Genomic DNA, 15997 nt, shown 5'->3' with positions numbered 1-15997 from the left:
TTTCACTTCTATGTTTGCAAGAATGTATTGAATTTCTGAAGACTAAACCCTATTCTAGTCAGGACTGGTATATATTCTACAGTCCATCTGTGAGGGTGAAACACCTGGAAATTATGATCTGGAAAGTCAAGGTGTAGAAAAATAAAATAAAATAAAATAAAATAAAATAAAATAAAATAAAATCATCCATTCTAAGTACAGTTGTTTCTAGGAAAGCATTTGATCCATCTTGAGTCTGCTTTAGTTTCCCATCAAATTTTTTAATCACGTGCCAACTGTCACAGTCAGTAGAAAGGTTACCATTGGCAGCAGTAAGTTTGAATTACATACTTAACACATTTGCTTAGTTACACAACTTGCCTCCTCAGCAAGTGCTCAGAATATATTGAAAACCTCAGAAAAAACCTCCAGCAGCTTGTGTCACTATAAAAATGCCATAAAGTCAAGCTGGGGGAGGTTGGAAGATCCTGCTGAAGAAAATCTATAGAACTGTAAATAAAATCAAAGTTACAAGAAGCATTTTAATGTTGAAATGTTAAGGAATGTCTGAGATGACATGCTTTTATATGCTAGGTTTTTGTTATATTTTGTTTTTAAACCAAGAAGATAGTTTAGAATGTTTTCTAACTACAGAACATTATAATTTCCCTTAGTTTATAAATACCCCAGTAAAAGTTCCACTCTCAGGTCTGCACACCAGGTCTCAACCTGAGCTGCCTCTAGGGAGTTCCACACAATACCATAGCAAGGACCTACAGTTCTGAAGATACAGGTTGGAGAAAGGCGGCCCTGTAAGAATAGTCAGAGATTTGCTTATATTATTATTTAATATCTTTTATGAAGGAACAAATCTATCAGATTAATTGAGTTAATTCATAATTTTTCTTTAGTTATAATGACAAGCACACGTTAGTTGACTCAAACATTACACCTTCAATTACTGGCATTTCCTGAAGGTATAAATACAGAGTTACATTCTTTGGATTCTGTAAATTTATGTTACCAGAGCTAAATGGTGAGAATATTATCCTTCCCTGTGTACTTTAAAAGGTTTTCATTTTAATACATTTTTCCATAATCATTAGTGTTGATATAAGGTCTCATAGAATACACATCCAAATAAGTGTGGGCTAGTTGCTTTTTCTAACTTTTGGGATACACAATCACCAGCATTTTCATAAAGTTAGTACTGATGATAAAGGGAAGATCCAAATCCAGATCCTCAGCATAACTCAGCCAAATGGTCTAAAAAAAATGAGACTGAGGCAGTGGGAATGCATGCTGTTTTGAAGTCAAAAGCTGCCTTTTTATCTTAAGCCACAAAAACCAGCCATGTTTGGTTATATTGCATTTCTTAAGAAATTATCTTGTACTTCATTAGCAGATAATGTGGCATGTTATTAAGTGATTATAGTCAGTGTGGTTTTGTTAAAATATATAGTATGATTTTTTTTTGAGTAAACAGTAAATGAATTTCATATTTTTTGAAACCACAGTTTTCTTTCAGCTTATTTTATACCTTTCAAAAATAGACATTATTGCTTTACTATAAGTTAGAAACAACAAAATACACATTCCTGCTCACCCCAAGCTTTCTTAGTGTATGTCATAGACAAGTTTAAGATGCACAAGAAATATAACCTAGAATCACTGTGAAGTCTTCAAGGTCCTTTCCGGACAGATTTATGAAATTAACTAATGCACATGAAAATTTGTCTTTTAATAGTTTATTTAAAATTCTTGACATCATCCTCTGCTGCTGTCAGATATTATGAAGTCACAACAGCTGCTGATGGAAATAATTAAAATAATACAGAAAAAGCTGTGTTCTGAAGTAAAGGTTAAGCAGTAGGAAAGAAAAGCATTTTTTCTTTTTATGGAAATAATTGCAGTACACTATGTCAGTATCATTTCTGCCTAGGTCATGACTCACATAGTAATACATTGTTTTCATTCTAACTTTACACATATAAAAGCAATCAGAACACATTTTTGTACTTTAGTTGTAGATTTAATATAGTATTATGGTGTTCTTTTTTACAGCAGCATACCAAGCTACATGTGGTATCCATATTGCATAAGTTCCTATATTATTATAGGCTTCTGCTACAAAATTCGTTTTTGGTAACAAAAAATGAATACACAAAATGTTATGTAGAAGCCAAGCCATTTAGAAATACAATCGCTCAAGCTTTTAAGTAAAGCACAACAGCTCTTTAATAACTAGACCAGAAGCCATCCCACCCTGAAGTTGTATTTACCAAGCTGTCTTCAGCAGTCAATTATTCCACTTAGTTTTGGCTACGCAGGGACAGAAGTGCTCCAAACATACAAAAGAGTATTTCTTATGCTTTTTGTATGATATTTATAGACATTTTAGTAGTTGATAAAAATTACAAAGAATAATAGATTAAAATCATGTTTATACACTTGAAGTTATATTAAACATTTTATTTGAAAAACCTGTGAATTATGTAGATGAGAATTAACTATATGTAACAACTTTTATAAGAAGCTACATACTTATATTAGTTGAATATTACCTTCTTCTGAATAGTTGAAAGTTTCAATTTCTTTTGAGCTTTTAGTGTTTTGTTTTTTTTTTCTTGGAAGGACGGGGGTATAGAAAGAGAAAAGAGGCAATATCTGAAAAACAGTCCTTACTCATTTGCAATGTAGATAACTTTGTGCTTCTCAATTACATCTATGTCATGCTCCAGTTGTTTCATCTGTGATTCCAGCTTTTCTTTGCGCAACTTCTTGGGTATGGTGTCTATTTCCACCGAAAGACACTGAAATTCATGGTGCACTTCCTCCCAGTTCTTTTTCAGCCCCTAGTGCCATCACAAGAAAAGGAAATACATGAGAAAAATGTACTTCGTTAAGAATAATATGCACATTGCAAGGTTTTTTTTTTTTAATTGTCTTTAAGTGTCACAGCAATGTTAAAACAATAGATAAATATATGAATAGTGTTTAATCATCTTAAATAGTTGGACTAAATCAATTAAATGCTTAAAAGTCAGGGTAGCTGCAACAGAAATAATTTTGACTCATTTTGATATAATATAAGGAATGATCTTCAAAAAACCCTGTGCTTTGGAGAGAAAAAATTAGTCTTTAGTAGGCAACAACCAAGTAATCATCAAACTAGCCCATGAAGGAGGAGCTACAAAAATTCTAAACTGACAAAGTATATCAGTGTGACTAACAGTCAGCTCCACAGCCTACCAGGAACTCAAGGAAGACTCTACACTTCATTTCCAGTCCTGTGTATCTTCAAGAAAAAAACTGTATAAAGTTAACAAAGAGTGAAGCTTCCTTATGCTATGTAAGAAACTTTCTATGCTGCCAATAATGGACAGGTAGGCAACTTTAAATGCTCTATTGTATCTAAATCTAGTATGCTCACTGAGGAACTTCTAGGGTTCATAAAAGCTCCCCCAAAACTCATGTCACTCAAATGACTACTTTTCTCCAAAATGCAACAGGAACTATTTTATAAACTTCACCACAGAAACCACTCCCCTCATAAACAGCAACCTTGCTGCTGCAGATACCACTGCATCGCACATGGTGCTACTGACCTTAAGAGATCACAAGAATACCAGTGCTTGGAAATCCAGCCCAAATTCAATGGCATTCTCACACAGTTTGCCTCACCACCAGCTTCTATTCCAGCAACTGAAACCTTCTTCAGACCAAGGGCACCTAACTGATCTCACAGTATTTTAACTGTTATGAGCTATTTAGAAGAAATTCTAAATAATTGCATTCCCTTCCTAATCTACATCTACAATAACATACACATGCAACTTCTTTATAATTTGGACTAAAAAAAATGTAGCTGTCACTGACCCTATCACCAAAAATTTAAACAACTGCCACCTTTCTGGAGTGAGGCTACACAAAGAACTACTAAAGTGAACTGTATCTGCCACATATAAAAGCCCAGGACTAAAAACCTGCCTCAAACAAACAAACAAAAAGCAATAATCTGAAACATACTCAATAAAATTTAAAACTTGCCTTTACATCCTCACAATTAGTGCAACACATGCTCTTACTTTCTCTTCGAAAGAGTATGACCAAAATCTGCACATCCTGTATATTGCCTATACCACAGCTGAGCGTAGGTTATTCAATGCACAAACATCCTCAAGAAGACTGTATGCGTGAACTTAATAATCACACCTACTATAAGGAACTCATACAGCAATCAGCAAGCAATACAATATGGTTATCGGTGAGAGAACACTTTTCCAAAACAACTTCATTTTTTTGGCTCTCAGTTTTGTTTCCTTAGGGGATATCACAAAATATCTTCAGAAATGAAGAACTGAAGTTAATCTCCCAGGAACTACATTTTCAACTCTCCTCTGTGATTCAACTGATACGCTAATTTCATGGCACACTGTGATTTCCAAATTCAGGTCCTTCTTCTCCACTATTCATCTTTTCTCCCAGACTTGATTATTACCTTGCTGAAGTCCCATTTACAAGAATTATTCTTAATCCTAGCTTTGAATCTGTTGCTTCCGTTTTAGATCTCAAGGACTCTTGTGCCTAAAAACTTGTCTGATTTGGTCCACTGTATGAATGGATTTAAGAGGAAAAATGCCCTTTCCCTGCAAATGCCTACTAAGCATAACATACATTTTAATATGCACTGATATTTTACTAATTCAAAGCAGTGTATTTGTTGCACAGAAATTCATATTTTTTTGTATATTCATACCAGGTATTGACTTGGTGTTGCCTATAGAGGTTATTCCAACAATCTTCATATACAAATACCTACCTAAATTTAAAAACTCTGTCTCAACACATGAAAGAAGAGCAATGTGCAAGGCTGTTTATTTACTGTCTTGTAATGCTACTTGTCTTTTAATCTAAGGTTGTAAAGCACTTATATAAGGCTTCTAGTCTACCAGGCCTAAAGTTTACTTTACAGATATATGGTCATGAAAATAAATACAGTATTTCTGATATTTTGAAAGAAAAGTCATTCAAAACTTTTTGAATAATTCTACTTTCTCTATATCAGTAAAAACTGGTTTGGAAATCATTGAAAACAGCGGGGTTTAAAACACATTAGAACATCCACTCATCACAACTTACTCCATCCCTGTAGAGCAAAGAGATCAAAAGCAGTTCAAAATTCCCTTTGTAAAAATCTCCCTCACAGCTCTTCCAACAGCAATGTAATATGCTGACCACTACTGCTCTGGGCTAGACCACAAACTGAAGATCTAACTCTATATAAGGAATTCTAATACACCCTGGATCAGTGAGAAATATGTACTGCATTTATCAACATTCTCTTTTATTCTCATGAAAGTTCAACCAAAGTAAGCATAATGGATATGTAGTTCAAAAATGTTGGCACAAATTACTTCCATTTATTTTTGTAGGTTCATAAGGTTTGATTTTGTTCTCAGACATCTATTGCCACATATTCTTTCAAATCAGATAGTGCACATGTGTTCAATAGCAATGTCAATTATTTTAAAAGACAGGATTTCCCATGTGTCTACAGCTGAGCACTGGGTAGAAGTCTCATACCCTGAGGACACTAATTCCTCCTGAAGATATATCTATGTAAGTCATCTGGCCCATGACTGTTTTTGAAAAATTTAAAAGAAAAAATTTAAAAGAAAATACTGATTTAACAAAAATACCCCCCCCCTTTTTTTTTTAATTAAAAAAAAAAGATTTCTGCTCACTCTTGTATTTTAATAATAAAGAACGTAATTTTAATCAAACAAAATCAGATCTGTGAGCAGCTGTACTCACATGCCTTCTTTCACACATATTTTTGCTGCACAGCCAACTTGCTGGACCATCAGGCTGTCCCATGCCTTCCTCACCGTAACAGTATGTTCATCTTCCCCCTTGCTATTATATTCCTTATACTGTGGTCAATGCAATACCCTCACTTCTCTCCCAGTTAATCTTTGCAAGTAAGTTAGACACTGGGTTTTGTCTCTAGTTATTCTGCTGATTTTTTTGTGGGAATTTAGCATCTTCGAGATGTCAATCCACCTGCTAATTTGCTTCAGATGTCTGCCAAGATCCAAAGACATTAAGGAACAGACCGACAAACAGATACCACAGTAATGTAAGCCTAATCTTCATAGGAAATTTGGCTAAAAAGTGGTTATGAGAAATTCCAGTTTAAAAATTGGATATAATTTTAAAATGTTTATTTTCTCTTTTTGTCTTCTTTTTTACTTCTCTCTTTTTATGGCATTATTTAATTTTAGAAAGACTTGTACAATAAAACTTTCTGAAAGACAGTATACAAAAGAGCTTGACAAAATAGAATTTTCCAGTCATTGTTCTACATATATATTGCAATTTAATTCTGTTTGCTGGTTTTGCCACATTTAAAAGCATAGCCTTTTGTTTTAGCCAGTGAGGTCATGAGATGAAGACAGAAACTGCCAATAAATGTAGCAATGATGATATATATCAGGAAAAAAAAAAAAAAAGAAAAAAGCATGATTTGTATTTTTTATCATTCACAAGTAGAGAGTCAGAACTGTCTCCAGATCCATATAGGTTATTTTCTGCATTTCTTTAAGTTTCACTGAAATTCCAAGTAATTAAAGAGGACATGAATCTAACAGAATTGAAGTACCTGTAAAACCAGACTAAAATTATAGATAGATCAGCTCCCTGCAGCTGAATTTGCAACTGTTCTATAGCTCCATCTAGTGAAAAAGTAGGTAATTCGTTTGCCTTGCTTAAAGATCTAATTTTATTTTATTAGTCATATTGACTTACATTACCTCATTAATCTTATGTACATGTTACTAATTATACTACGTCAAAATATGCACCTGTAGAAGATTTTCCCTTTCTTCATCAGATAACTGCTTCATGGCTTTTTCCTTGAGATACTCCAAGACATGGGTCTCATGTTCTTTCTGAGCTCTCTTCATTTCTTCAGTTCTCCGTGTCACATATTTTGGTGTAATGCCATAATCCTATAAGTGCAAGAAGAAGTGTCTTAATGTGCTTTAAAGAAGAAAACAATGACATACCTCTGATCTATAGTTTTACAAAGACAGTTTGAAATGGAATTTTGTTCCACTGAGCAATAAAATTTTAAATCACCATGTTTTTAGAAGTATGAAATGTAATTCTCTTCGTAGTCTGAGAAAGACATATAAAGAATTCCCTTCGTGTTTTTTTTTCAAAACTTCATAAGAGAATCCAGAAACCAAAACATTTATTTATTCAAACTGATGCTTGAGTGAGGAGTTTGAAATTTGTTAATGACAGAAAGCTAGTTTACATTTTACATGGTGCCAAGTTCTACTGTCTGGAATGCACATTCCTTGGATACTTTCTTTGAAATTCTTCCAGTATCCTGTTTTTTGCTGAAACATAGCATGCCACAGAAGATACTGAACAATGTTAACAAGATAGGAATGACAGACTATCTCATAATGGATATGGCAGATTTGTGTCTCTGGGAGGAAAAAAAAATTCTGAATATCCCAGATGCACTTGGGGTACACATCTATTTTGCCTTATCCTTTACTAAATGAAGCCTATCTAGCTGTCTCAGAAGGTACCTGAGTCTACCTTGTTTCTACCAAATGCTAAATGATTCACAAATCTTTTAGTGTAGGGTAGCACTCTATGTTAGCCAAACAAAGGTATCACAAGGGCTGCTTGTTCATGTTTTTGCATCTGCTGTTATAAGCTACGTGATATATCTTGTCTTTTTTTGCATAACACTCAGTCATGAATGGACTGTTGAGCTTGGAGAAGACTGACCCTGAAGACATGCCAGTTCTCTCAACTCTTGCTTTTTAGAGTTGTCTCGCATGGGGTCCTGCTTACTAGTTCCCTGAGTAAGCTGATGTCTGTTCTCCTGAAGTACAGGGTCTGTACACTATCACCTGTCTCCCTGAGGAACAGAGGATCTTGAACTACTTAATGGCTTTACAGCCTAGGTTACCACTGATCATTACACCACTGATCAGTTCTTCCTGGTTTGCAAGTAGCAGAATTAGAAGAGCATGACCAATAGTTGGCTCATTCACCATCTGTGTTAAGGAGCTGTTGCTGACATGCTCCAGGAACCTTTGGATTGCTTTCATCCTACTGTGTTGGTCTTTCAGCAGATATCAAGGAGGGTGAAGTCTTCCATGAGAATGTCTGCTTGTGATCTGAAGACTTCCTCAAGTTGTTTAAAGAGATTCCATCCAGTTCCTCACCTGACTAGATGGTCTGGAACAACCATGCTTGTGATGCTTACTGGCCTTTCCTCTGATTCTGATCCATGAGCTCATCCAGCCTGTTGGCAATTCCATAGAAGAGTTCCATAAATTTGAACCACTCCTGCAGCCAAAGGGCAAGCACTTCTCTTCTTAAAGAGTTAGCGTGCAGCCATCCATCCACAGGACTCCAGGCAGAAGAGCTTCCCACCATGTCTCCATTATTCCGATGATGTTAGCTCTGAACCTGCACACAGAGCTCTAGCTTCTTCTGTTGCTCTCGCAGATTGTGTACAACTGTGTACTGATACTTGAGGAAGACCCTCTTCCAAAGAGTTTGATCTGTCCTTCTCACCTTCTCACTCCCCCTACCCTGCCCTATGTACTTATCATCCTGACCTCTGTTCCTTGATTGAACTGTAAGCTTTTAATACCACCTCCAGTTAAAAGCCCTTCTAACGAGGTTAGCAAAGATGTTGTCAATAATATCCTCACCCTGTTTTGTCCAATAGGCCCTATCTCTTCGCCAGCATCTCTGAAAGACTGCTGAGTGAGCAGAAGTTGAAGAAATTGAGTCCAGCTCTTTGTGTCTCTATTAGTTACTCCCTGGGTTCCCAATGCAACACATTTGTTATTGCTTTAGCAGCATCATTCTGAAAAATTTTTGCTGAGAGCATAAGCAAGTGAATACAGAGCAAAGGCAAGTAACAACTCTAGTGCCAGTGATTTCTCCTTGGTGAATTTCAAAGGTCTACCACAAAGAGCAGTGGTATTTAAATATCTAAAAAACACATAAACGTTTCATATGAGAATGCAATAAAGAATCTAAAAATAGGCATTGCTACTAGTATTTTCACTATAATTTAATAAAACTTACCTTTTTTTTAATATATTTTGGAACAAGTCCTGAAGTTTCAAGCAGATATTTGTCTCCTTGTCTTCTATCAACATAAATAGGTTGAGGCTTTTTAGGCAATCCTGTGATAGCAGCAACTGCATTTGTATTTATAAAATTCTTTTTACTCTGAATTCCCATAACTGGGTGATCTGTCCTCAGTGGGACTGATAATGCAGGCAATTTCTTACTATCCTGTTCTTTTTTTCCTGTGAATTAAGCATGTAAACATTCTCAGTGATAACCTTAAAGAGCTTTGCAATTTAATGTTATTACATTTTTGAAGAGAGAAAAATTATGTACAAAATTACATAAAAACAGAAAGCAACTGTATCTACGCTGAAAGGATTGTTGGGGAACGTACTATAATGAAAACTAGTAGGCTTGTTGGGAATAATAGAAGTTACATAGCTTAGGAAATACTATGCTGTTTCGTAGATGAGTTTTCATAGACTATGCCACTCATTACCTCTTAACTGCAGTAGCATGAGACTTGTTTAAAATGTAATTAAAACTACTTTTATCAGAGATGCTCATTGTCAAGACCCTGAGAGCACTAGTAGATCCTAACCAGCCCCACCTGGTGCATCCACCCCACAGCCCAGGAGCCCCATTTCAGCTCAGCCCTGGGCTGTCAGTCCGTGGCTTAGCTGGCTCGCAGGCGTGCCTGCCCTTAGCCCTACTCCTGAAGAGCTGTGTGGTATCAGAGAGTGGACCTGGCCTGCTACCCCACTTTGCCTAGGCCATCGATAAGGCCCATTTTTCATCACCACCCCACTCTGCTTGCACACCTCTGCTGTGCTGGGCCTGCTGCTGTAGGTGAGGTCATTGCCCAGCCGGCGCTGTGGTCACCCTTAATTGCTGGCTCACCTTCCCTTAGGGAGTAGTCGTGTTCTCACTCTTCCATGACGCTCATAAACAACTTCTTGTAATCCTTTCTCCAGAGAACACAAGAACCCTTGCCTTTTTAGTGTAATCTTTTCTTCAATGTACCAACAGAAGGTCAGCAGCCTCCTGAGTAGTCTCACTTCAGGTGAATGATAAAAGACAATTCATTCCCCACCTTATTTCCCAACAGATACAGCCCTAACTTACGGTCATTATCAGAGAGAACTCAGAAGAAGCTACAATCGTTTGACTCAGGCTGTCTGAGTTCGTGTTCTTCTTTGACAGAAAATAAGTCTGTAACATCACGTGACAGAGCTCGTTCCTGCAACAGCTGGCTCCTGATACTGGCCCTAAGAACCAGGGGTTTTCTGGGATTTGTTTTTACAACCTGATAGCTTGCCATAACTTAGTACTGCAGGACACAGACTTAAATCTGTTTCTCCGAGGATGTTACTTTGGAAACCAGCATCTCAGTGAGCACCTGCTCACCCTTACCTGCAGAACACTTGTTTGGGAGGCACTGCTACTTCTAGAGCCAGCAACAGAGTTTGCTTAAAATGAATGCCAGGGCCCAGTAATAAAACAAGATTCAGCTGAAGATTAGGAAACATACTTTTTGTAGGGAATTGCTGAATAATCAAACTCTAGAAGAATGACATTATCCCAGACTTCAGGGGAAAAAAAAATCAATCTTTCAGTTCTGTCCTTGCAACCTACTTTTTAACTAGATGGATCAGTTTTCAAGGTGGCACAGATATCATAAACAAAATACCATAATCCCTCATAGATAACTGGTTAGGTTCAAAAGTCTCATGCTTTAAAAGAGGTCATTAAGCAATGTAACTTTTCTGACATAAGTATGAAACTCCATCCAACAAAGATATAAGAACTTTCTGAGTTAATGATGCAGTTCCTTCTCAAGATCTCTTAGGATCTAATCGTAGTTATGAAATTACTAGTTTGGATGGAAGCTATGATGTGTCATAGTCATTTTGAGGTTCTAGTACATTGACTCCAAGTGCAAACACCCAAGTACATGTTGCTGTTATGAAGTTCTGAATCAGCAAGTTGAAACAGAAATATTGTGAGCTGCTTTTCTAAGAAAAATGGGTCAGAGTGCTCAATCTCAAAATATAGCCTGTTTGTAGCAGTTAACATAATTTTACAATAGAAATACTTAAAAGAATCTTATGGACAGCTGCAAGTTATTGGTGAACTGGTTAGATTTCCTGTGCTCATCTAAAACACTAGTGTAGTAATTTAACTTCTTGAGCTTGGAAGCATTAATGCTCAGATGCCATTAGGTATTATATTCTGGTACAGTGAATGCTGTTCAACTTCCCTGAAAAAGTGAAGACCTAATTTGAAAACCACTCAGGATGCCTACAGGACCTAAGGGACCAAAGCTTACCTTAAGGTTCTAATAATCTGTATTGTCTGAGGCATTAAGCCTCCAAGGCCTCCTGTGATAGCCTGTATTTTCAGAGCTAAAGTCATTTGTAAGTACCACGCAAGTTTGGGTGCTGACTCACAGAGTCTCTTACACAGCAGTTTTTAATATTGTACTTCAAGTTCTTCTGTTTTTTTTTTGTTTTGTTTTGTTTTGTTTTTTTCCAAGCTAAAAACAATTTCTAAATTTCTAATTCTAATTTCTAAAACTTTCTAATTCAATTACAAGTTCTGACAGCAACGTACTTACAACTCTAGCAGTACTAAGAAGGTCATTCCACCCTTGCAGAGTTGGCCATGAAGCTGAACATAAGAACTGCCAACTCCTCATACCCAGTATTATGGTTTGTGCCTGAAAATAGGATGGTGGAAAACTGGTTCTTTGCAATAAAATATTCCATTTTTTTTATTTCTCTAACGAGCAGCCCTCAAAAAAAAAAAAAGTTCTATGCTTTGAACACTGCCAATTTAATGCTACAGGATTAAGAGCCAACAGTGAATACTGAAGAATAAAAGCTGTATGTTGGTGATAACATCAAGACAGACACACATACCTACTCCATGTCTTCAAGCACTAGAAACAATTAGTTCTATTTTAATATGCCTGTTAATATTATATACTTTATTATTAATGATCAGTTGCAGGAAAGAATGACATACGAATCTAAATTACATAACTGTAAATTGAAACATCAGCAGGATAGAACATACCATCAACATATTTTCCATATTTAAATAGCTGCAGGCAAAAGAGAGATAATTTTTCTTTATATTTCACCCGGCTTTGTACCATGACAGAAAATGCTCACTGTATTTACTAATCACATATAAAATCTCCTTTTTGCTTGTTTTAGTATTTTATGCGATAAATAAGAGAAACATTTTTGTGAAAAAGCAAATTAATTTCAGTAGCATAGAGGCTATAAATGGAACAACAGAAACAACCCCAGCTTACAAAAATCATTTAAAATTAAATAAATGAAACAAAACAGATCCTCCATAACTAAAAATATTATTTTCAATATTAATATTATCAATTCTAATATAATAAAAAATACATTGCCTTTCACATATTTAATGTATGCACTTACTCGCTGGTAGCTTGGGTTCCTTTGAATGTTTCTTCAGAAAGTTTTTTGGAGATGGCACCGCAACTTTTGCTGGCCCCATAGTTTTCCACTGAGCTTTACTTTTCTCTGTTTCATGTTTCACAGATGGTCTAAATGTTGATATATACCTTTGGTGTTAAACAATAAGCATAAAGAAGTTAAAGGTCAGAAAATTATTAAAAATACCTCTTCAAAGAATACACATTTTTGCCGTAGTTCATGCCAGAAGGCTGAGCTATTTTGTTTTGTACTCCCCAAACAAAGGCCATCATCATTCATATAACCTCCATCCTAAAACTACGCTCAGCACCACACTGAGAAGTTGTACTTCTGATTCTGAAGCTAGCTTGCTTCTTCGTTCTCCTCTTGTGTCTCCAAGGCCAGTATTATCACAATCTAGGAAACAGTTCCTGTATCATATAAATATTGAACAAAGACATTCTGAAGCTCAGCACTGCTTTGAATATTGCTTACTAAGTCTGACAAAAACATGAATTCATTATTTTTATTAGGTTATATGTTACACACTTTGGTCTTTGATTTTTAACTACATTTTGAAAAAAATATTTGTTTAGATGGCTTTTTGTTTTGTTCAAAAATGCATCCTAAATATGTAGTTGTTGTGCATCTACAAGAAAATATTAATCATGAGCCTACTTTGTTGGATTTTCTACATTTGAAAATCTGTAGTCTGAGGAAGATGCAAACACCAACGTATCTCATGTTTCAGAACCTGCAGTTGCAGTAGGACCTTGCATAACAGTAATTAAACATAACAGAGGAAAAAAAAGCTCAGTTGGCTTCAAAAGGTATGAGATCTGTATTGATAATGAGAACATTCAACGTTTCATTCTGTGGAATGAAACGTATTTTAGAGGTACGTAAAACCTCATGCTTCAGAAAACACTTCAAACATTGTTGAGAGTTGGACAGAATGTCCTTGAACATCACCTTATCTTATTAACGTCTAGCCACTGTATCACTGTCTGAGTGCTCCTGTTGAACCATTTGTTATATGTTATTAAAAGAGATTTGATACACAGCAAACTCTGTATTTCTTAAATGGCACAGACCTGAACTACGAGCCCGAACTACTGTCATCTGTCGTGGTTTTGGCATTGACTTAGAAGGCTAACATGAAAATCACAGCATCTCAGACATGAAAAGACGTATGCACACACTACTGTTTTGGTGTCATGTTGCATATGGCGCTGCACTTTCCACTTTAATCAAAAGTATGCAAACGTGCTGTGAAAGAAGGCAAATGCTGATCATTAGCTGACCAGCAGTGATTTGCCTCCATCTGAAACATTGCTTGCATGGACACTTTCCTGAAGAAGCAGAACTCAGGAAGTTAAGGCTACTTCAAGTACCTTTTAAAATTTGTTCATCTTTAGGAAACGTGTCATATTAATCATGTACATAAGATTACATATAGTTTCAGAAATAGCCTATAATTATATGGGAGGATTTTTTTGTGTGTATGTGTGTTAAATTCATGCCAAACAGCCATATTTTAGGCATGAACCCACCACATTCAGAAACTACTGTTTTCCTCACCATTTCGTAAGAGTAGTATTGTAGCCACACATTAGAGAAAGGTAATGACTTTATGATGACTTACTTATTTTGAGGAGTTTGACCTATTAGTATTCACACTGTCTTGAAAACAGAAAGTGAATGAGAAGGTATTGAGATTACTGCATACTGGCATAAAGTTTAAAGCTGTCTTTTAACATTGCCTTTTGTAGACGGCTATAGGCATTCTTTTTGGACAAAGAGTTGTGGCAGTTGCATGTTTTCAGTGACTGCTGACACATTACCAAAACAGTAGATAAATGGTGTCATGCAGCAATAACAGATGGCTAGAGAGGGCTGCAAGTAAGAAAACGTGGTTATGGGGGACTTCAGAATCTTAATCCATTCAGCATTTGGTAAGGGGAAAAAAGACAATATATTTGTAAGAAGACAGTGAGTTCCTTAGGCCTCCCCTTGGTATATCAAAGTTGGGAAAAATGTAGATGCTTGCACTGGTTTCATGCCTAGTATCCAGCCAGCTGAGATTGAATTATATATGATCTCATTTTTAAAAAGACCCCAGATTTTGTATGCATTAAAAAAAAATGTTCAAGTCATGCTGTTAACCAGTTCTGACACTGTTGTTACCAGCTGGGTACTTGGCACATTGCAAAGTAAAACAGGAGGTGAGGTGACAAAATGTAAATCAATGAGATGTGAAGGGGATTTAGTCTGACTGTGTACAACCCAAAGAATCCCTTGCCCATATTGAACCTAATGGACTATGGTCATGCAGTATCTAAATCCCTGAGAGGAATTAAGACAGGAGAGGACCTGGTGTGCTGCTTGCCTTCCATAATGTTGTTTCACTGGACTCTGCCTGACAGAGGTATCCTTCATTCACACTGGAAATCAAAAAGGATGTACCATCTATTTTTTATATGGTGTATAAAGGTTCAGATCTAGAAATCTGGCAAGTCTGAACACTTTTACCTGAAAAGCATTCAGACTTCGTACCTTTGTTCTAACAAATGCCACAGATATTGCTATTCATTTTAAAGCTACCGAGTTATAGCCTGGGTTCACATTTCACTCAAAATGCTACATGTAACAGTGTTCTTTCATACAAATAGCAGGAACCTGAAAATACAACATGTACATCAAATATGAACTTCACAGAAACTCTCAGAGGATTAATACTAGGCGGGCAGAAGGCATTTTTAATGCTTTTAAGGTAAGGGGTGAGAAGGAAGCAAAAGAAATGATGTCGGAAGACACACCTGACGCATGAGAATGCAGGTGTGACACAGAAAAAAACTGAAAAAAAAGAGCTTTTCAGCTGCTTACTGAAAAATCATTAAAAGTGCGAACAACAAAGATGTCACGCAATTCCTGTGCGTGGGACAGTTGGCTTCGCAGCTTCTTTGTCACCGAGCGAGGTGGCACCGAAGGCACCAAACTGAATCATCATCAGCTCATGGAGCAGGCAGCAAACCCTCAGATGCCAGCCGGTGACTCATCAAGAGGCGCGATAACTCCTCAAAAACTCAAATTTTTTTAGTTACCTGCAAAAAAACTCAAATTTTTTTTAAAGTTACCTGCAAAAAAATCGATTTGTTATTATTTTTTAAAGTTACCCACAAAATAAAGCACTACAGCGCCTTGCCAGAGCCGGTGCTCTCCGCCCCACGTACCTGGGCGGCTTGGCGGGCCGCTCCTGCAGGCGGGGCAGGAGGTTATAGATGCTCTCCGGGGCCGCCATCTTGTGGCCCAGCGTCGCGGCCGCGGTTGCCAGGGAAACGCGTTGGTAGGTGACAGCGCGCCAAGTGGGCGGGGCTACGCCATCACTCCCCCCACCCTCCCAGGCACGCTCGGTGGGCTGCGCAGGCGCGCTTGGCGGAGGT

The 15997-nt window shown here is 36.8% G+C and overlaps 1 protein-coding gene across 1 annotated transcript; it reads right to left on the bottom strand.

The window, feature by feature from the left end:
- Positions 1-328: 328 nt before the first annotated feature.
- On the bottom strand, positions 329-15944 carry ENKUR (enkurin, TRPC channel interacting protein). Its single transcript, XM_013172038.3, has 6 exons — positions 15788-15944; positions 12558-12703; positions 9112-9338; positions 6846-6992; positions 2665-2834; positions 329-789 (listed from the first exon to the last, which is right to left on the bottom strand). Exons 1-6 carry the CDS (start codon positions 15853-15855, stop codon positions 753-755), a joined length of 795 nt encoding a protein of 264 aa, XP_013027492.2. The 5' UTR covers positions 15856-15944; the 3' UTR covers positions 329-752.
- Between the last annotated feature and the right edge of the window lie 53 nt (positions 15945-15997).

Source organism: Anser cygnoides, chromosome 2, assembly GCF_040182565.1.
Source record: "Anser cygnoides isolate HZ-2024a breed goose chromosome 2, Taihu_goose_T2T_genome, whole genome shotgun sequence".
Classification (NCBI taxonomy): Eukaryota; Metazoa; Chordata; class Aves; order Anseriformes; family Anatidae; genus Anser; species Anser cygnoides.
The sequence above is the reverse complement of the archived record's forward strand: the minus strand, read 5'-3'. Positions and strand labels throughout refer to the sequence as shown.